This window comes from Sciurus carolinensis, chromosome 10, assembly GCF_902686445.1.
Source record: "Sciurus carolinensis chromosome 10, mSciCar1.2, whole genome shotgun sequence".
Taxonomy (NCBI): Eukaryota; Metazoa; Chordata; class Mammalia; order Rodentia; family Sciuridae; genus Sciurus; species Sciurus carolinensis.
In genome coordinates this window covers 109081085-109104424 of record NC_062222.1, presented here as the reverse complement: position 1 = coordinate 109104424, position 23340 = coordinate 109081085, and the positions used below count along the sequence as shown (strand labels likewise).

The following is a 23340-nucleotide window of genomic DNA, read 5'->3' as shown; positions in this document are numbered from 1 at the left end:
CTAAAAACAAATTTGCTTAAAACATTTTTGTTTATCCAGTGGTCGTTAGTTCATTAATTCTAAGTTAGTGGATTTTACAAAATTCCAGTGTTTTTAATATTGTTTCATTTTTATCTACATAGAAAAAATATGCCTTAAGACAATTTTGAGGATATAGAAAGTATGATGGAAACAATCATTCATGCCTGAAGTCCTTCACCCAGATATTAAGTGTTAACATTATGTTGTGCATATCCTCTGTACTTCTTCAAATGCATGTACATACTTTTTAAAATGTTTTACCAAATTGGATTATATTTGTTTCCAGTTGTGCATTGTTTTTTAATCAGCAGTTTTCAATAGAAACAAAATAGATTATGCAAATCTCAAATACTTATTCATAAATATACATCAGTGTTATATGTTGCATGCGTGTGGGTGTCCATGTGGAGATACATATATATATATAGACATATAGACATGTTGACATATACATTCATATCTCTGTAAAGGTACAGACAGAATCCAGCTTATGTATTTTCCCAAATTTTCACTTATATGAAAGTACTTTTGTATATTAGTGATAAATTGGTTCTCTGGCCAGTCCACAGGAGCTCATGTAACCTTGAAGGTACTTAGTATATAGCGATCACATTACCAAAGATTTAAACCCTGATTGCTATGTCAGCACTGTCCAGTAGAACTTCTTGTGGTGATAGAATGTTCCATACCTGTGCTGTCCAGTACAACAGCTGCCAGCCTGTCTGTGGAGCACTTGAAATGTAGCTAGTCTAACTGCTAAAGTCAACTTTTACTTTCCTGTGATTTTAAAGTTTAAATTCCACATGTGGCCAATGGCTACCTCTCTTTGGTGCTGATTAATAGGAAAAGGCATTTAAAACGCCAACATGCATCCCCAGGGAGTCCACTTCCCTTCAGAGTAGCAGGCTCCTTCTTCCCTAGAGAAAGTGCTGAAGAGAGAGAGGTTTTTCTCAGCAGCCAACATGAGAGGTGACGCTAGTGTCCTGGGAACACAGATACAGCAAAATGGAACCTCAGGAGCGGAGGGAGGCTAGAAATGAGTCGGAGGGAGCTGAGGTGCAAAAAAATAGGAAGGGATTCCTCCTCCAGGCTGTCCACCACCATAAGCCATGGGATGCTTCTTGGGTCCTTTTCTTCTCCTCTGGCCCCAAGGACTGACCCATGGCTTCCATTTCAACTAGACATTGTCCTTCTTTCTCATGGAGAGCATCCTTGTGACTTCCCCTCAGCTCTAATCGCTCACCAAGCATATCCAAGGCTTTCTAAGATTTTGGACTGCTTGTGGTGTCTAAAGGAAATCACCAAACCCTCTGAAGGGAGAAGGAATTGATGCAAAAATGTCACAGGTATCTTTAACACACAGGACTGATTCATCCATACACATTTCAGGGGAAATCTGGACTTGACTTTGGAGCTGCTTTCTCCTCAGAGCCGGGACAGGGAGTGTGGCTTAATGGTGGCCTAGGACCGTCAGTGTGGGTGGCTGAGCCAGGCAGTGCTAAGGCCTGGAGTCAACAGAAGGTGGAGGAGGATAAGCAGCAAGGGCTTCCCTGGCGTCTGATAAGAGATTAACAATAACTCATAATAAAACAGAACATTTTTCTAGCAATATACTCTAATAAAAATTAGGTGAATGTGGTCTCTTAAGAGTAGACAAAATGTTCATATTTTTGGACCATGGTGGACTGCAGGTAACTAAAACTGTAGAACGCAAAGCCATGGATGAAGGGGACTGCTGCACTTCTCTCCGCCCCCACTGCCCCACTTTTGTGGGTCCCCTCACCTCACCACCGGGTGACTGTGGTGACTTTGTGGCCTGGTTTGCCAATTCTGCAGCTTCACCTCATCTTACCCACACCCCTCCACCTCAGAGCCTTCTACCTGCCATTGCCCTTTCCCCACCATGAGCATCACCCTCTACCTTTAGCAAATTCCTTCTACCTTCCCTCTCTTCCTCTCACCAACTTGGCAAAGTTGATATTACTAGTCCTCTGTTAATGGCCAGTAAGAGATGGACCAGGGATTTGAATTCATGTCCAGTGGTCTAGGGCAGATTAAAATGCAGAACACAGAACAGGTGAGGCCTGAGGTCATGGTGGCAGGCAGCAGCTGTTGAAGGAGATGTAAGGGAGAACTCACCAGTGGTATCAGCCAGGAGAGGCTGCAAGGATCTTATGATGGCCCCGTTCTGGGCCGCAATCAAGAAGTTGTTTGGGCTGGGCACGGTGGCACATGCCTGTAATCCCAGCAGCTCAGGAGGCTGAGGCAGGAGGACTATGGGTTCAAAGCCAGCCTCAGCAACTTAGAGAGGTGCTAAGCAACTCAGCAAGACCCTGTCTCTAAATAAAATATTAAAAAGGGGCTGGGAATGTGGCTCAGTGGTTAAGTGCCCCTGGGTTCAAAACGGGGTTTGGTATCCCTGGTACCAAAACAAAACCAAAAAAAAAAAATTGGGGAACAAAGCATGAATTTGGGTTAATGTAAGCCTATAAGAAGAATAACGTATGTCATTTATTTCAGATTCACGTGAAAAATGGAGATCACATGAAAGGGGCACGCATGCTTATTCGGGTGGCCAACAACATTAGCAAATTTCCATCACGTAAGTACTGCGTGAAAAGAGCTCATTACCCTCCTGCAGTTTGAGATCTAGACTCATGGACTCAGCCAGCCAGTGTTTTATTGGCAGCTGGTCACATAAGTAACCCCTGCCTGGCAGGTGCCAAATTTTCTGGCCCCCGGGAAGAAAATATCCAGCATAAACCACATTGTTTGGACAAAGATTTTTAGGCATATTGAGCCACTCATCAGTTCTGGACATGGTGGGAACTCTCCCCAAATCCAAGTTCCCAGTTGCAAGCCAAGGGCCAACCAGTCAAACAGGTCTAGTCTAAGGATAAAGTCTCAAACCTATGCATGTGGCTACTCTTCTGCACACGTGGGGACTATTGCTATTCTCCATATTTTAGAGATAAGCAAACTGGAGCGAAGGAAGTGAAGAGTAACATCTGTCTGCTCAAGATCACACTGTCAGTTAAAAAGTCTGATTCTGTGTTCTCAACCACAGTAGGACATGTTCTCTGAAAAAGGTTCTGTTATTCTAAAGGACATGTCATGATAATATTCTTAAGTGGATAAGACTTTGTACCATAATATGACAGATGTCAGCCCATTTTTTTCCATAAAGGATCACATGTTAAATGTTTCAGGTTTTGTGGGCCTCTGCCTCTCACAACTTTGATTCTGCCATTTTTGCTTTTAAATAATACATACATGAACAAGTGGGGTTAGTTTCCAACAGAACTATTTTTTGGACACAGAAATTGGAATCTTATATAATTTTAACATGCCACAAAATATTATTATTCTTTTGATCTTTTTTCAACCATTTAAAATGTAGAAACCATTCTTAGTTCATGAGTCATAAAGTCAAAGAGTCAGATTTGGCCTATGGGTCATAATTTCACCCATCCCTGCTCTCTAAATGTATTTTCGTTACAGAAAAGGACTTAATACCATTTGGCAAAGGGTGGGACAGAACAAACCCTCTCACGAATGCTGATGGGAGTGGAAGCTGATGTGGCCTTTCTAGGAAGCAATTTGTCCATTAGTAGTGAGTCATTTTTAAAAGGTCATGTTCTTTTGAGTCAGTAATTCTGGTTATCTATTCTGAAGGAAGAATTAGGTGCCTGCAGGAAGATTAGTGCATAAAGTTATTAATTTCCCAGACCCATTTATCAGCAATCCTGTCAGACACAAAAATCTCAGGTGTGGAAGGAGCCTCACGCCCATGTCACCTCCAGGGATATGGGTCCCGGTGTCACAGAGCAACACGTTAAATCAAGGGAAAGACATTTGAAGAGCAGTTAGCCTAACTACACAGTGGTGCCCTTTCCTTATTAAGCAGATCATGTCTGGGTCTTTGCAGAAATAGCTAAGCTTGGAGAAGTATGATTCTGTTTTTCTAGCAACCAGGGTTGGAGTCACGCCAGTGCCACTGAACACAGGCATGTGCTTTCTGCTGTCCCATTTGTATTGCAGACATTGTGCCCATCCTGACATCTACTGTGATTGAGTGTCACAGGGCAGGCCTGAAGAACTCTGCCTTCAGCTTTGCCGCTATGCTGATGAGGCCTGAGTACCGCAACAAAATAGATGCCAAATACAAAAAGAAGATCGAGGCAATGGTCAGGTAGGCAGAGACAGCCATTTCTACTCTCTAATCCCATTTCCCAGAGGCATTTTTCAAAATGGAGCTACTAATGCGCAGGCTCAATAAGAAAGTGAATAGCAGGTAACAGATTATATTCAACTACAAAGCATAGAAAATCCAACAATGTCTTGAACAAGTCAGGATTAATGTGACTCATACTGAAGGCATTATGGGTTGGTGCCACTGTGTCCTAATACCACCAAGCACAGATCCAGCTGTGCTATCCACAGGATGGAAGTTTCCTCCTCTTGGTTGCAAGATAGCTGCCACACCTACAGACATCACATTCCCATTCAAGGAAGGAAGAAATGGGGGAATTAAAGGAAAGGCCTTTGCCTTTTTATTCGAGAAGGCACCATACTCAGGACTTCCAGTTCACCTCCTTAGCCAGTATTTTGCTACACAGTACCTCTAGCTACAAAGCATACTGCTGAGTGGAAACAAAATTCTCTTACCAAAGAAGGAGAGAATGAATGGCTACTAGGTCAGCAGTAAGGAGTGTCTGTCCAAGAGAGATGAAAAAAATAGTGGATATCTCAGTGTGAGAAATTGTTTCAACAGCCCTTTGCCAGTAGAGTCTAAATCCTGTACATTTCCAAAGGTACATAAGGCATATCCTCGCTTCAGGAAGTGAGGTTTTCTGGAGAAAAACTAGGAAAAGTAGCAATAGCATCTAAAAAAGGAAAAATCGCAACCATGTAGCAGTTCTAAACAACTTGTTCAGAGTAGTGATGGCACTTAGGATACCTGTTAGTCACAGAGTGACCAGGGAACCAGCTATACTGGAAACGTGACCTAGGCCTCAGCCAAGGAAAATGGAAGCCAGTAACACAAGTTTCAGCTGGCCCTGGGACCATCCTCATGGCAGAAAACTTTTAAACTGGGTAGGACTACCCGAACACCCTTTTCCAAAAGCTAACAAATTTAATGGCTTCACACCAAATCAATCTGACCAGTACACCTGGAAGCATGGAAGGGTAGAACTGCAAAATGGAGGACGGCTTAGAACAGGCTGGCCAAGGCCCTGGCTCAGAGGAGATGGCATTCTCTCTTCAAGAACGGGTGGTCTACAGCTGTGTGGTCTAAAATGGCACCGACTACCACATATGGCTCTTTGAATTTAGATTAATTAAAATGGAAATAAACTTTGAAACTTAGTTCCTCACATATATCAAGTGTTCAAAAGCTACACGTGGCTGGTGGCCACACTGTTGGACAGCACAAAACTAGAACTCCCCTGTTGTCACCTGAAATCTGTTGGAACAGTGCTGGATAGCCTTTACAAAACCCTTGCACTACACTAAAAGGAAAGAGAAGGAAAATACCAACCTCAACACTCCAGAGACACAGCAAGACCTACCTTTGTTTTCCACCATTTAAGTGCTGTGAACTCCAACTCCTGAAGCTGGGTGATCCTAGGTTCTCTGCCTCTTCCCTGCAGCTGGATCAAGGGGGACAGGAAGCTGGGAAACATCTCAAATCTCAGAGTCTGCCTAAGAAGAAGCCAGTAGCTACATGGTCCTTTCCAAGTATGCTTTCTGCTATCCATGTTCCATGAAATGTGTTTCTAAATGCATGTGATGGTTCCTCACAGGAGACCTGATACATCTGAGACAGAAGAGGCCACGACCCCATGTCCATACTGTGAATTTCTTCTCCCAGAGTGTGAACTCCTCTGTCCCGGATGTAAAAACAACATCCCCTATTGCATTGCAACAGTAAGTTCCTTATAAGAATTTCCTTTTCATTTGAATACTTGCTGTATTTCTGCATTTTCTTCATTTCTGAAACAATCCTATCCCTCTATTTTCCTGCAACACTTAGCATACGATCTCATGGTCAGCAATGTTCAAAGCATATGTAAGCTAGGGCACTGTCCAGCAGGCACTGCAGGGCAGCAGGAAATGAGGATCAGATGGCTGTGGGCGCAAATCATTCTCCTGCCACTTAAGTGCATCTGTAGTAAGACCTTCCTACTGAGATCAACTAAACTGATGAGATCACATGTCCTCACAAGGTCTTAGGACAATACCTGGCATGCTACAGTTTATTTCATAAGTAGTAGGATTTTGTTTTGTTGTTGTTTTTTTAATAATGGTGCTTTTTTTTTTTTTAACCTTTATTTATTTATTTTTATGTGGTGCTGAGAATCAAACCCAGTGCCTCACACATGCTAGGCAAGTGCTCTACCACTGAGCCACAACCCCAGCCCAGTGGTAGTTTTTATTAAGATCAACTCTCAAAAATTATTTGTTGATCACTAGGCTAAGGTAAACTCTGTTTTAAAGGAAAATAAATTCAGAAAATGATGATTAAAAAATGAAGATTTTTCTGTATTTAAACAGGAATCTGGTAAGTAAAATTAGCTTTAGTACTTCTGATGCCATCTCTTTCTAGGCAAATATACACCTATGTGAAATAGCAATAACTGCATAATTTGGAGGCCTGGCTTTTTACTATAATTACTGTTATAATTTAATGGGATTTTTAAAATAAAGATGAATTTTATGCTTAAATGTACTGTTTCCAGGGCCGGCATATGTTGAAAGATGACTGGACAGTGTGTCCACATTGTGACTTTCCTGCACTATATTCAGAATTTAAGACGTAAGTGTGCATCCTTTCACAGTCACACAAATTTACACAAAAACAGACCTTTCATTTTTCACTCCTTTATTCTGAGTTCTTATTTTTTCATGTTCCTGAAGACCCCTAAAGACCCAAATTGTCTTCCTGAAAGAACCTTCTTTGACCTATGGACCATTATCCTTAAGAGGATCTTGTAATAGGCATGGTGTTGCCCACTCATAATCCCAGTGACTCAGAAGGCCAAGGCAGGAGGATTGCAAATTCAAAGCCAGTTTCAGTAACTAGGCAAGACCCTGTTCCAAAATAAAAAATAAAAAGGGCTGGGGATGTGGCTCAGTGGTTGAGTGCCCCTGAGTGCTATCCCCAGTACCAAACAAATAAAAAAAGAGGATCTTGCACGAGAAGAATTTCTAATTCTTAAATTACATGATGAACATGAGTTAAGAGGTATAGACAGAAAATAGTTTTTCACATAGAATAACCCAAAGGAAAAGAAATATTGTATATTTACCTTACTCTGCATTTCCCTCCCCAAAACAGCATGTTAAACAATGAAAGCACATGTCCTATGTGTTCAGAAAGATTAAACTCTGCTCAACTGAAAAGCATTTCAGACTGTACCAAATACCTGCGAACAGAGATGGAATAATGGGCAGCATGTGCAGGTAAGTGCACCGTCTTCTCACGTTCCAGAGCACACGCAGCTTATACTTGGTTTTGGTGTTGACTTCTTTTTGTGTATCATGTATTGTTAGATATGAACAATCTGACAATGATCCTCTGATGTATTTTTTAATGCTAAAATGCAGGCAATACAGTTTTCAGTGACAGAGGTTATTTTGCCAAGCAGAATCACAGAATGCAACTATTACTTATTTTATCAAGTCACATGGAATTCTTTCTAATCAGTCCATTAAAACTGTAGCCACCTAATGAAAATGGAGATTTCTGGGGGTTCTATGATATACTTCAGTAGAATACGCTATAAAAATTTTGGCTTCCAGAGATCTGAAAAAAAAAAAACATTTCATTTTCTTTCTGAGTCTGTTTTGTCAAGTGGAAGCTACACATACTTGTGTTGTGTTCCACTGACAAAGATTTACTCACATAGCTACATACTGCAGAGGGAGGAAGGAAAATGTAGTCTCTAGCTTGGAAGCCAAAAGCCCTACTAAAAATCATGAGCTCCGCTGTGTGAGATTCTTTTACTAAAGGAAAAGAGAATAATCTTTTATTATTACTGACATAGCACCTCAAACTTAACCTTAGGAGGAAACTCTAGGTTTCCGTCCGCAACCTGTTCTCTCCAAGTCTTCCCCACCTCTGTAAATGGCAGCTCCATCCAGTCATTTGGTCAGGATGTGAACTGGAGATGTGACCTTGATTAAGCTCTCCCTTACTGCCACCCCCATCCGTCTACCTCCGTCATATCTAGTTCCCTTTCTAAACCCGTCCATGGCTTTAGAAGAGCCTACAGGGTGGTGAGCTGGCCCCAGCCGCCACCTCCTGTCTCAGCTCAGATTACTCCTCTACCTCACGATGTTGCAGCCCCATTGACCTTTCTGCTGTTCTTGAACACTCCAGACTTTCCACAGGGGCTGCACCATCTTCCATTCCCATCAACAATGTATGAGGCTCTAGTTTCTCCACATCCTCCCCAATACCTGTTACCGTCAGCCCTTTTGATTACGATCATCCTGCTGGATGCAAAGTAATATTTCATTTAGATCTGGATTTGCATTTCTTTAAGGGCTAGTGATGTGGATCCTCTTTTCTTGTTTATTCCTTTGAAGATATACAAGTCCTTCGTCCATTTATTTTATTGTTAAGTTCTTTTATAATATGTTCAAGTCTTACCAGATACGATTTGCAAATATTTTCCTTCTGCTTTTTTTCCCCACTTCCTTGATATCTGAGCCACAAGTTTATTGTGGTGAATTCCAATTTACTTTTTTCTTTGACTGTGCTTTTGATGTCGTATCTAAAAAAGACTATTGCTTAATCCAAAGTCATGAAATTTACATTTATGTTTCCTTTTAAGAATCCATAATTACCACTCTTACATTTAGGTCTTTGACCCACTTCTGTACGTGGTGTGGATCCTCCTCCTCTTCCACGTACATAATCCAGTTGTCCCAGGCATTCATTGAGAAGACTATTCGGTCTCCACTGGCACTGGGTTTTCTTTCTTGTACCTTTTTATTATAGTGAAACAAAATGACATCTATAATCTTAGGGGTTGTTGTCTTTTTGAACTGTCAAAATTATTTTTTCTAGTCACAAGTTGTTCATTAAACATGTCTGAAAATATTTCCTCACACTCTGGCTTTCTGCTTCTGAATGAATGGGTTTTTGGATAGCAGACACTAATGAATTATTTTATCATTTCTTTAATTTCATAGTTATTCTGTGTCCTATCTTTATTTTTAATTGTTCACTGAAGTTAGGAAAGTATTTTCCTGTGTTCTTCTAGAAACTCTAGATCTGACTCATCTTGAAATAATGTTCATCTATAATGAGTTGAGGCTGCCTTCCTCGCCACCACGTAGATAGATTTGCGGTCTTCTAGCACCGTTTGTTAGAGGGCTTTCCTTTCCTCATTGAACTACTTGGGTGCTTTTACTGAAAATCAGTTAGGTTTTAAGTGTGGCTCTATTTCTGGATCCACTGATGGATTTGTTCATTATTTTAATACTGCATTGTCTTAATTATTTAGTTTTACAGTGGTACATTAAAGTCAAGTACTGTGAATGCTCCAACTTTTGTTGTTTTTTCCCCCAATATTTTGGCTATTCTTGGTCTTTTTATCTTTATGATAGCTTATAATCAGCTTGTCAAATTGTGGATTGGGATTTCCTTTGATTTTCTGCTGCTATATAGCATCTTAAAACAACACACTTATTATCTCAGTTTCTGTGTGCTAGTGTCTAAGCGTAGCTTAGCTGGGCCTTCTGCCCAGAGTCTCACAAGGTTACAGTCATGGTGTTGGCTCGAACTCATCTGTGGCTTGAAGTCCTCTTCCAGGTTCACCATTAGCAGAATTCTGTTCTTCATGGTTGGAGAACTGAAGCTCTCAGCACTTAGAGCTAGTTTCCTGACACATGAAATTATGCTTCAAAGCTCAGCATAGGAGCATCTCTCCAATGTACAACCTCCCTCCAGGCAAAGTCTAGACCTTCAAAGGGCTTATCTAATTAGGTCAGGTCACCCAGGTTAAACTCCTATTGATTAGTTCAGTCAGCTGACTGGGGATCTTAATTGCACCTACAGAATCCCACATCTTTGTTAAATAATGTAGACAAACACGGTTATTACCACAATCACAAGCCCTTCCCCACACTTAAAAGCCAAGTACCAGATAGGTAGGATGGGGTGGGAATCTTGAGGGTCATCTAGAATTGTTTGCCAAAACTACATTGATTCTGTAGATCATTTTGAGAACTGACATCTTTAACACATACACCAATCTATTAATATAGCTCTACATTTATTTCAATCTTTTGAAATTCCTTTTGACAATGTAATTTCCAGTATAAGAATCTTCCATGTCTTGTTAAATTATTCATAAGGGTGAGGCTTGGATATTAAATGGAATTTTTTCATTTTCCACTGGTATGGAAAAAATGCAACTGATTTTTGTATACTGACCTTGCATCCTGCAACCTTCCCCCACCCTCCTCCAGTACTAGGGATTGAATCTGGGGCATTCTACCACTGTATCCCCAGCCCTTTATATTTGGAGACAAGATCTTGCCTAGACTGGCCAGGCTGGCCTTGATCTAGCAATACCTGTGCATTAGACTCCCAAATCGTGTGATTACAGGCATGTGCCACCATGCCCGACTTTTTCTAAACTTACATTTTATGTCATATAGTCCTTCAGATTGTCTATGTAAATAATCATGTGAACAGAGAAAAAACTTTTCTTCCTTTCAAATATTTATGACTTTTACTTCTCTCTCTTCCCATATTGCATTAGCTAAGATCTCTAGGACAATTGTCGTATGAAAGTAGTAAAATCAACATCTTTGTCCTGTTGCTGGTATGGGGGGAAAGCATTCAGTATTTCACCCTTGTGATGATTAGTTGTATGGTTTTTGAGAGAGGCCTTATGTGGGGCTGGGTTGTGGCTCAGTGGTAGAGCACTTGCCTAGCATGTGTGAGGCACTGGGTTCAATTTTCAGCACCACATATAAATAAATAAAAAATAAAGGTCCATCAACAACTAAAAAATATTTGAGAGGCCTTCTATCTTAATTACAAAAGTTTCCTTTTATTTCTAGTTCACTGAGTTTTGAATTTTGTCAATGAATTTTCTGTATCAACTAAGATGATTATAAGGTTATCCCCCTTTATCCCTTTCATACAAATTATATTGATTTTTTAAAATTATTTTTACAGACTGCATTTTGATTCATTGTACACAAAGGGGGTACATCTTTTCATTTTATATTGATTTTTGAGTGTTAAAATCAACTTTTATTTAGGGGATAAATTCACTTGATCATGCTATATTTCCTTTATGTACTTCTGGGTTATTTTGCTTATACTGAGAATATTGTGTCTGTTTATGAAGGATACTGGTCTGTAATTTTTTGTTGTTCTGATTTCTTTTTCAAGTGTTATTATCAGGTTGAATTTAGGTATGCTGTTTAATTACTTTTGTCTTGCCTTCTATTCAGCTAATCCAATTTTTTTTAATATTTCACTTGAGTCTTCTGTTGACTTTTTACCTACATACCTTTGCAAAATTTTTTGTTTGGTCAATAGCCTATTTCACAAACATACATATATACACAGATGCACACGCGCGCGCACACACACATACACACACTATACCTTATTTTCCTTTGTGTCTTTTTAAGAAATTACAAGAAAAATATGGATATAGTCTTATACTTGCCCACCCATTTACCATTTCCATGATTTTCTTGCATTCCTGAATCCAGATTTCCATATGGTATTATTTGCTTTCAGTCTAAAGAATTTCCTATAATATTTCTTTCAGGTTCAGGTTTATTAGTGACTATTTGTCTTTATTTTCCTTCATTTTTGAAGGATATTTTCACTTGATAAGGAATTCTGGTTTGGGGGTTTTGTTGTTTATCTTTTAAGAGGATACTTGTCTCCAATGTCAAACATCATTGTTCCCTTGTGCATATCATTTTCTCTATGGCTGCATTCAAGACATTGTTGTAGTTTTTATAATTTGACTATTTGACTAGGAGTGTGTGTTTTTATTCACCTTGAGATTTTCTAGGCTTCTTGGATCTCTGTGTTTATTTTCATCAATTTGGAAATTCTGGGTCATTTCTTCAAATAGTTTTTCTATCCTTTTCTATCTATCTTCTCTTTCTTGGACTCCACTTGTATCTATATTTGACTATTCTTATCAAATATTTTTGATCTCTATTCAAGTTCACTGACTTTCTAGGTAAAAGCACTTCAAATTTGTATTTTCAGTTCTAAAATGTTGTTTTAGTTTTCATTTTTTGAGTTCTCACATCTGTCATTCCTTATGACATACATCTAAATAATATATTTTAAATGGTGTTTTAAAGTCTGTTATTTATTTATTTATTTTTTTTGCGGTGCTGAGGATCGAACCCAGGGCCTTGTGCATGCAAGGCAAGCACTCTACCAACTGAGCTATATCCCCAACCCTAAAGTCTGTTATTTTAACATCTGTGTGATCTCAGGATTATTTTCTATTTTCTTCTAGCTACCTGTCACATGTTCTAGTGTTTTTCTTACCATTCAGTAATATTTTATTGTATGTTGGACATTATGTAGATATTTTAGAACCCTGAGATTCTTTATTTACCCTTAGAGAATGATTATTGTTGTAACCAGCAGTTAAATTCAAATTCCAAACTCTGCCCAGCAGCAAAAACCTCCATTTAATTATTTCAGTTCTTGAGCTATTGCTTATCAGTGGGTTTTTTGAGAGGCTATATTTTAAACCTGTAAAACTTAAGGATTTGTGTGGAGTTTACAGATTTTGAGGCAACCCCATTTTTTGAACTCTTCCCCTCAGATTCCAGTAGCTCTGGCATCCACAGAATCTATTCTCTGACTCCAGGCTAATTTGAACAAGCCATTCCATGTCTCATGTACTTACCCTCAGGTAAAAAGCCATGCGAACATGACTCTTACCCAGCAACCTTCTCTTCTTTCAAGGATTGATACCTTTCCAAGTTCTGCCTGCTTCTGGTGGTTCTCCAGTGCCTTTGAATAGTTACTATATTTTGTCTCAAGTTTATAACTGTCATCAATAGGAAGACTGATCTGCATCTCTGCCACTTGTTTTAGTAAACCTTCACAGAATCTCTCCACTGTCCCTACATTAAATCTGATGATACTCTATAAAAACTTCGAGTCCTTAAACCATGCTAAGTCACAGCTCCTTGCAGTGAGGATCTTCAGTGAGTTATGATTGTACACTGTCTTTTGAAAAAGTCACTGTGTCTTTTAAACAATGAATATTGGTTGAAGCCATGGTTCGCTGGCTCCTTTAGATAAGCAACCCTTAACTGTTTAATTTCAGGAAAAAAAAGAAAAAGTATGTATGTTCTCTGCAGTTTGCTGAGGACTCACTCTGCATTTTCTCATTCTTCCCAGCATGGTGATCATCATCGTCATCATTCTCAATTTCTAATAAAGGCTCAGAAGCTTGCCACACAACATTAGTCAGTTGCAAGGCGAGTACTGAAACTCAACACCGACTACAGACTGGAAATTTCTAGCTTGAATGTAGTGTTCTTGCTCCACAGTTCAGAAATAAGCAGAAAACTTGGCTTGATTATTGAATGCTAGTAATCACCCGGAACCCTTCTGAAGGCACGTATTTGTCTTTTCTAGATACAGTGTTCCTGAGAAGATAGCAATTTTTTCACAGGAGACTGTTTCCACCCCAATGGACTTAAGAGATGGTTCTTCACAGACACAGAAAAAAGAAGCACAGGCGACCTCTCCAGGTCGGCACTAGAGTGGCAACAGTGACACATGTTGCTTACTACACTTTGTACATTTCCTCTTTAAAGTTTACACATTCTAAACTCTGCACTGTTAACAGTAACCTATAATTGTAAATATTTAGTTCTTTGATTACTTTTATATTTTGAAATATCTCCTTTAAAATAAAATAATTGACTATATATTTGTAATATTAGAGTTGGAGACAGAAAAAGAGATGATGAAAGTAGCTTTGAAGCACGTTGTGAAGTTTGGACAGGCATATATTAAGTGTAAAAAAATTTTGAAATATGTTCATACAAATCAAGGCTATTTTAGTAAAATCAGTCCCAGAATCAAAACATCAAAACACAGTAAAATCTTTTTTGTCTGCTGAGTCATTCTACTACACACTGTAGAATTTTTCACAAATCATTTGACTTCCCCTAAAAACACCCATTACTTGGAATCTTTCCCAAGGCTGAGTGACAGTTCCTTACTTGTATCATGCACACCACACAAGTTGAAGGGATCCATACTTTTCCTGCAACTTCAGCATATGCTTCCTTGCCATCCATAGCCAACATCACCAAAGTCTGAACAGCTAACAGAAATGAGTCACCTCTGAATAAATTACACAATTTTACATCTATGGCACTCATAAGCTGAGGCTAGGGCCCCAGGGCCAATAATATTTTATAGCATCTAAGCATCCCACCTATATGATGCTTCTGGCCTTATGACCTGTCCTTCCCTCCTAATGGCCAGCAGAACAAGCCAGAGGCCTTTGGCCTAAGTGGTACAATACAATTTATTTACATAAAACCCACCCATAAGCCCCCATTTATGAGGGCACCCAGGAACAATTAGACCTATACTGTCATCCTCATACGTGAAATAGTGTATTTATAATTTCCAAAAGAAATATTCTTGTATACATTTGTAGAATATTCATAATGAAAAACAAAAACATGATGAACAAGTAAAAGACACTTTTTTTCTGGCTCCAAAGAGGCCCTTTTCAGAGTGTACAAAATAACCGGGGAGACATGACTTGCATATTCAAAAAGAAAAGGAATGCAAGAATATGCATGAGAAAATCATCTTCACTCTACTGGTGAAAAAAACCTTCACTGAAACTGAAAAGTTTCAAGCCTGCTTTAACAAAGAAGGGCATGGCTCAGTGGGTAAGGCTTAAGGCAAATTTTTATTTTCATAATGAATTAATCTCCATGAAAGATATTTTTTCACACTGGTAAATACACTTTAAATGTCTCCAGAACTTTGTCCAATCTCCCGAACAAGATTATCAGTCCTTTTAACATATACCTCACAGAGGCAGCACACACCTCTGAGCATTTACTGACAAGATTAAAAAATAGCTAGAAAACTAAATTCCAGGTTAGATCCACAGCCTCAGAGCCACTGACAAGCAAATTTATAGATACAATCTGAAGTTCCAACAGATCCATCCCAGGACAGAACCCCATCTCCAGCCAGAGAGCCTAAGAAAATGGCCCAGCCTAAGCCCTACTGGTTTGAACCTAATGGGAATGCACAAGGACAGGCATGCCTGGCAATCCTCCTGTGGCCCCCACACCCTCTACTAGCAACAAAGAGGGCCTCTCCATGAGAGACGTGCAGGGACGTGCAGAGGGAGGAAAGCTGGAAATTCCAGCTCTGGCTCTTCAACTGCAAAAGTCGTGTTTCACACAACTGGTTAGTCAGGAATATGGTGAGCTTTTATCCACTCATCTGCAAACTAATAAGGAACAGTAATATACCAACATACTGTTTTGCTGTACAAGATGACAACCTCGAGAAAAATTTGTACACACATCACATGGAACATTTTTATTCCTAATTTATACTTTGTAAGATACTTGACAATGTACAAAGAATACCCAGGTTCTAGGTGGTGAATGTTTTGTATTGATTTATTTACAAAATTTCACCACATAATAAGAACTACCTTAAAAAAAAATACCGGTATTGGTCCTATAAAGGCCATTAGGATAAATTTTGAAGCCTACAAAAGACGCCTTCGTACCACTGCTCCCAGCTTTATCACTGTTAATGAAAATCTGGCACCAAAGCCCACATGTAGTTTCTATTCTAATTATACACAGTCATTCTGAAGCATGACCATCGAATTAGATTGGCAGGGGTCAGTGGAGGACCCAAGCAGTCCTATAGACCTCTATGAGAGGTGTGCACGAGCCTACCAGTTATATCCTTCTAGCTGTGCCGCCTTTGGAATGGGACCACCCATGTCATCCCATTACGCTAAACATGGTTCCCCTGGAAAAAACAAGGCTGGCCCTAGACCAGCTAGACTAGTCAGGAGGGTGGATAAAAAGTGGCTGTTGGTGAAAAAAATTGTTTCATTTCTTCAAACTTTTTCCTTTTCCTTTTTTGGACTCCTTATCTTTTTCTGGTTTTGAAGGCTTTGGAGATTTTGTCTTTTTCTGTTGGGGGGAAAAGATGCACAAAATAGTTAGCAGCTGTGTTCATGAGTAAATGAAACAAGTTTCTCTCTACAATAAACCTTATCTTTATCTGCAGCTTAATTTAAAAAGAGAGGCTGCAAACATCTAGGACTACTGCTACCCTGATGAGCTTGCTTCTAAGCAACAACTGGGCTAGTTACACCTTTCAAAGACAGCAGTAGAAACGGAAGCTATTTATCTAGAACTAAGATACACTCCCCATGTGAGGCAAAATAAGCAAGAATTAATTTACAAATAAGTTTTTTTGTTGGTTTTTTGTTTTGGTACCAGAGATTGAACCCAGGGGAATTTAATCACTGAGCCACATCCCCAGCTTTTTTTTTTTTTTTTTTTTTTTTTTTTTTTTTTGAGATAGGGCCTCACTAAGTTGCTGAGGCTGGCCTTGAACTTACAATCCTCCTGCCTCAGCCTCCCAAATCGCTGGGACTGCAGGCATGTACCACCACATCCAGCCTAATACGGCAATGTTTACATAAAGAATTTCCCTTTAGTTTCAGGCTGGAGATTTAAGCACATTCATTTTGTGAAGAGGGAAGAGGAATAAGGAAGACTACCTCTTTATGTCTACATAAGACAGAGCGAGATCCACTGGAAAGGGCAACCATTCCTATCTTGTATATACAACACAAAAATGAGGGGCAGGAGCATCTACACACATCAAAGGACAGAGAAGGACACAGACTAGATTCCTTTGCCTTGGTCGTTGTCAACTGAGCTGATACCCTGACTGATTTTAATCTTTCCTAGCAAATGACAAGGAAAGATGAAGTTTTGCTCTGAGAAAGTTCTGTAGGCAATTCAATCACTACAGCAAAACACAAATAACAGAAGGGCAAAATGGGTTTGTTAAAAATGTTTTTCCATCTGCTGCAAAAATGTGTGTCTGTGGATAAGAAAGCATATACCAAGGGCCGAATACATAAAAATCCTACTTTTTCCTTTGAGAATATATGACCATCCATATAATGGCCTATTTTCTTACCATTTGGCTCTTCCACTATTATAAGAAACTGTTTATAAAATGAAATCTATTCCTTCACCACCCTAAGCCACAATTAACAAGACATCAGAAGCATTTTTGACTTACTCTGCCACTTGCTGTATAGGCCTTAAATTTACAAGGTAAGTTACACAGAGAAAAGATCATCTATTTTGAGGTTCTCCCATCCATCGCTTAAAATACTACCTTGATCATTGCGTCAGTCTCTATAGCATCTTGGTCTTTCTCATCAGACTGAGAGTCATCTTCCTGTAACTCTTCGTTGTATTCAGAATCTAGTGCTGGGCCCGTGCTGGGTCTAGATGCCTTTATTACCTGCAGTGAGTACGGGGTGAGGTGGGCCTCCTTATTGTAAGCTCTTGTGAAGGCTGCTTTCACCTGCATAAAAGGAGCAGAGGGAGACTACTAAAACTCTATTGCCATTCCCTTAAAGCCTAAATGCTTGGAGAGGCATGGAAGCCCCTTGAAACTATCTGCAAAACATTTACACATACATGTGTAAATGAACTACATATGTATTTTTCCATGGAGAAATTCCATACTTTTCACAACATTCTTAGTAGAGCTCATGACTCGAAAGAGACTAGGAATCAGTATGGGAAACGTTAGGCATTAAAAGAGTCACTAGAAGTCATGTTTTAACTATTGAGCACTCTCACATTTCTACTAAGTCTGAAGCAAAGTCAGTCTGTGAATCAGTAAATCAAAAAAGGCTCATTATAAGGTTCAAGTTGACCTTTACTACAAAACATGTAAGTTTCCTTTAGCAGAATACTACAAATACTAGTGATTTAAACAGCCCTAACTTCAGGCTTCTAAACATGATTCCAAAATAAATCCATGAATTTAGTAATGACCCTTAAGTCAGATCAAAATTCTAGAGAAAACAAACTACAGAGAATATGTTCACTAAAACAGCATCAAATAAACAAAGGTGAGAACTAGACATTACATATTCATGTTATATCACTTTGAGGTTTTTTTTTGAAAAGAAAGGGGGTGTGGCAGAGTGGGCCTATAATCCCAGTGGCTGGGGAGGCTGAGACAGGAGGATCAAGAGTTCAAAGTCAACATCAGCAACTCAGCAAGACCCTGTCTCTAAATAAAATATAAAAAAGGGCTGTGGATGTGGCTCAGTGGTTAAACGCCCCTGCGTTCAATCCCCAGTACCAAAAAGAACAGAAAAGAAGGGGATATGTTTTTACATGGTATACTATCCAAGCAGAATAAATACAGAATCACAAATTAGGTAGGTTAAGAAAAAAGGAGGGTTGGGGAGATAGCTCAGTTGCTAGAGTGCTTGCCTTGCAAGAACAAGGCCCTGGGTTCAATTCCCAACACTGCAAAAAAAAAAAAAAAAAAAGAAAAGAAAAGAAAAGAAAAAGGAGGCCAGGCACAGTGGTGCACGCAGTAGCCCCAGCAACTCAGGAGGCTGAGGCAGGAGGATTGAGAGTTCAAAGCCAGCCTCAACAAAAGCAAAAAATAAGCAACTCAGTGAGATGTTGTCTCTAAATAAAATATAAAATAGGGCTGGGGATGTGGCTCGGTGATCAAGTGCCCCTGAGTTCAATCCGTGGTAACAAAGGAAGAAAAGAAAAAGAAAAAGGAAAATTATACAATCCTCAACCAGGAAACTCACCCTTCTTTTTCTTTTTTCTTTTTTGGTTCCAGGATTGAACCCAGGGATGCTTTCCTACTGAGCCACATCCCCAGTCCTTTTTATTTTTTGAGACAGGATCTCACTACATTGCATAGGGCCTTGCTAAGTTGTTGAGGCTGGCTTTGAACTTGCGGCCCTTATGCCTCGGCTTCCTGAGTCACTGGGATAACGGGCATGCACCACCGCAACCTTCTTTTTGTAACCTATTACTATGAAAGGATATGGAGAATAAAAATTCCCAAAATAATGAAACCTGGGGGCAGAAGGAGGAGTAAAAATGAAGGCCATGCTTTGACAGCTGTCATCTCCCAAGACAAATGTCCTCCAGATGCTGCTTGCAGGGAAAAGGATGTTTATCATCCTCAAAAGAAAACCTAGGAGGCCTTACCTCCTCCAAAGAAAATTCTTTCTGGCACTGTCCACAGACCTGGACCGAAAGGCCCACATTCCTGACTGTCTAAGCAAAACTCACATGTTCACTAGACCACCCCTTAAAATAACCTACATAAACACAGTCCTTTTCTTTGTTCGGGGGCTCACTTTCCACCAGGAAACTGAGTTCTACGACGCCATTTCACCCCTGCACCCCCGTTCCTGCATGAGACTTCGTTCCTGGATAAAAGAGCTGATCCGCGGAGTTCCACTCATAGTTTTGTTCTAACTACCACCACCTCACTTTTACTTCCTCCCTCTACTCTTATCAGGAATATGTTCATGTTTGCTCCTCAGATTTGACTTCTTGCTTTTCTGCTCAGCATGAAGCTAAGATAAAAAATACAAATTGCAAAGGTAAATCCAGAAGTCTTTTCTTATCATTGTACACAAATACTGCCTTTAGAAAGCACAGGCCTTAAGAGGCAATAAATTTTAAGAGGAAATAAAGTAAACCTTTTAAAAAGCACTTAAAACACCACTAAGTACTACCAGGGCAGACCCAGTCATTACAAAGTGATGAATAACCAGGAGGCTGCACAACTTACCTTGGGGTCCAGCTTGGAAAAGGGACTAGGCTTGCCCCCCCCAGCTGCTAATTTCCATGATATTCTCAAAGTCTTCTTTCATCAGATAATATGTGTCCATAAGTGCAACAACATCCTGTACTCCTTCTACCCCTTGTGAGGTCAAGGGTTGTACAAGTGCATCCCTTATGTGCGACAGATAATCCATGTTCACAGTCCTTTTGCTACAGTAAGTTCTAAAACCAAAACAAAAGACACAATTGAAGTTGATGGCAGGCTATCACCAATTCAAGTCATGTTATGCATATCAAAAGAGGCAATCAGGTGGAGCTTAATCCAAGTTTAATACTGCCTGGTGGAATGCCTACTATTTAAGAGTGGCAGGAAAGGCCTGGGGTTCCACACCAGGGAAATGGACAGGCATCACTGTGCTTAAAAGGCAGTTTTCTCCTTACTTGGACTAGTGACTAAAAACCAAACATGGGTTCCATTTGCAGCCTACTCTTAAGGTCCAGGCAGCAACAGTGTTTCTCTGTGTGCATTCTATTATTGCCATAAAGATTACTCATTCCAAGTTTCAACATACTAAAAGCATCAGTAAAAGGTGGTGAGACCTGAGATTCTATCTCAACTCTAGTCAGAATGGCAATTATCAAAAATACAAGTGGGGCGGGGTCATAGCCCAGTAGTACTACCAAGTACTACTTGCCTAGCATGTGATGTGTGAGGCACTGGGTTCAATTCTCAGAACCTCATAAAAAATAAAGGTACTGTGTGCATCTACAACTAAAAAAAATGTATTTAAAAAAAAAGAATACAAGTAACAATAAATGTTGGCAAGGATATTGGGAAAAGATACACTCATACATTCCTAATGGGACTACAAATTGGTGCAACCACTCTAGAAAGTAGTATGGAGATTTCTCAGAAAACTTGGAATGGAACCACCATTTGACCCAGTTATCCCGTTCCCAGTATATACCCAAAGGACAAAATCAGAATACTACAGTGACACAGCTACATCAATGTCTAAAGCTGCTTGATTCACAATAGCTAAGCTATGGAACCAACCTAGGTGCCCTTCAAAGGATGGTTAAAGAAAACGTGGTTATATATTCACAATGGAATATTACTCAGTCATAAAAAAAGAATGACGTTATGACTTTTGCCTGTAAACAGATGATCTTGGAGATTATCATGTTAAGTGAAATAAGCCAATTCCTAAACATCAAAGGCCGAACATTCTGATATGCAGATGCTAACACACAATAAGCGGAGAGCAAGAATAGAAGTTCAGTGGATTAGACAAAGGGGAATGAAAGAAAGGGAGGAGGGATGGAAATAGGAAAGAACAGAATGAATCAAACATAACTTTCCCATGTATGTAGACAAACATATATACTACATGAGTCAAAATACACTCACCCTACTGTCATGTGTATCTAAAAAGAACAACAAACAAAGGTGGTAAGACTTCCTCACTGCCACTCTCCACATGAGGGTGCTTAACACCTTTTGGTCTCTGATTATTACATTTGGAATTATATAAGAATGCCTCCCTTACACGCTTTGAAATCTTCAATTCTAGATCAGTGTTTTCAGGATTTTCCCCAAACCTCAGAAAACTGAAGAGAATATTCCTGCAGAATCAAAAAGTGATCCACATTTGCCAGTGGAAGATAAGGAACCAGTTCTCTGATCTGCTCAGAACTAGAATCAGGAAACGACTTTTTCCTTTTCTCTCAAATGCTATCACTTTTTTTATTTGTAAATGGACACATTACCTTTAGTTATTTATTTTTATGTGGTGCTGAGGATCGAACCCAGTGCCTCACACACGCCAGGCAGGTGCTGTACCACTGAGCCACAGAGCTACTGTCACTTCTTTAAAACAAAATAAATGAATGAAACAGTATTTCTGTTTTGTTTTGTTTTGTTTTGTTGGTGCTGGGGATCGAACCCAGGGCCCTGTGCTTGTAAGGCAAGCACTTTACCAACTGAGCTATCTCCCCAGCCCACAAAACAGTATTTCAAACGTCACCATCTTAAATCTTTTCAACCTAGATGCCTCTGTGTGCATACTTTAAAGCTATTAGTATGAGAGCCCACATGTTACTAGCTGGGGCGCGGCCTGAGGAAGTGGGTCACTGGGGGCGCCCAGCTGAGAGGCATGTTCTCCCCCAGGTCTCGCACTCGCTGGCCCCTTCCCTACAGCCACGAGGTGAACAGCTTCTGCCCTGGAGCCAGCCAACCATGGAATGAAAGCTCTGAAATCATACACCTAAATACATCCTTCCTCTCTGAAGTTGATTTTCTCAGGTATTTGTTACAGAGATGAAGCGCTGCCTAGCACTCATTAGAATTAGAAATGAATGTTATATCAGGGTCCTATTCCTGCCTTCACATAACTAACGTCTAAACCCCGAGAGGTCATGGAGGTCTTCCTCAATCAGAACTCCAGAAACTCACCCCTGTGACGGTTTGATTACTTAGGCAAAGAGCTCAAAACACTCTCCTGTTAATCTCGCCCATTTCCTGTAGATTTAGTCTTCTATAATTAAGGACACTAGTACCTGAGGAGAGGCACTGTGAGTCCCTAAGCCACAGACCCCAGGACCATGAAACATTTACAAAAGAACTATCTGGAGCTGTTGAACTGTCATCTTCTAATTGAATCAGAGAACGTTAAATCCAGAAAAGTCTAGAGATGATATCTATATACCTCAAATCAAGGATTCTTAACTTCAGGGATCTGTACTTCCCTATGATCGTATTATTTCAGCATCTGTGCACTTGAGGCAGGGGGTAAAGATCAAAGCTTTCAGATTCTCAAAGGTGCTTAGGAGCCCAAAAAATGTTAAGAACTAATAAGAAAATCACTCTTCCATTTTGTAAAGATAATGGGAAACTGAGGCCTCCAAGAGTTCAGTGACTTCATCAGGATTAAAAGGTTAAGTGGGAAAGTCTTCACCTAACCACAAATGTCCCTGCTGGTGACAATGCCCCACGTGTAAGCCACTCGGCAACACATGCTGAGGAGCAGGTTCAGTTCCTACCTCAAATGTCCAGTCTAAGTGGGGGAGGGACAGCCACAAAGCAACATGGAAGTCCAGGGCTCAAAACCCACTGGAGCAGGGTGGGAGCCTCAAGGAGGGACACCCCAGGGCAGAGTGACGTAGGCCTTAAAATTCACGGTTATAAATAAATCCTTCAAGTTTGCTTCATATTTGTTACGTGCACATTTTTTGTTTTTAAATTTTAAAAAAATTGTACCAAACACAAGTATTTTGAACTTCTTTAAACCTTCCAAGTATATTAATTTTCAATTACCTGAATGGCCTGCGCCTGTTACACACTAAACTGTGTTTTCTATCTCAAATGAGATCTGTTCACTATTAAAATAGGCAAAAACTAGTTCATTTCTCTGAATAGTT

General features: G+C 39.8%; 2 protein-coding genes across 2 annotated transcripts in view; one reads left to right on the top strand and one right to left on the bottom strand.

The window, feature by feature from the left end:
* Window positions 1-14265, top strand: part of Wdr19 (WD repeat domain 19) — a 76124-nt gene extending 61859 nt beyond the window's left edge. The window contains 6 exon segments of the mRNA XM_047566150.1: window positions 2542-2623; window positions 4063-4213; window positions 5829-5952; window positions 6765-6841; window positions 7364-7488; window positions 13685-14265. Coding sequence (XP_047422106.1) covers window positions 2542-2623; window positions 4063-4213; window positions 5829-5952; window positions 6765-6841; window positions 7364-7472 — 543 coding nt within the window. The 3' untranslated portion in view covers window positions 7473-7488; window positions 13685-14265.
* A 1351-nt stretch (window positions 14266-15616) lies between these two features.
* The window catches only part of Rfc1 (replication factor C subunit 1), a 70630-nt gene continuing 62906 nt past the window's right edge, over window positions 15617-23340 (bottom strand). The window contains 4 exon segments of the mRNA XM_047566151.1: window positions 15617-16245; window positions 17474-17665; window positions 19928-19966; window positions 19968-20142. Of these exon segments, the coding sequence (XP_047422107.1) occupies window positions 16162-16245; window positions 17474-17665; window positions 19928-19966; window positions 19968-20142 (490 nt within the window). The 3' untranslated portion in view covers window positions 15617-16161.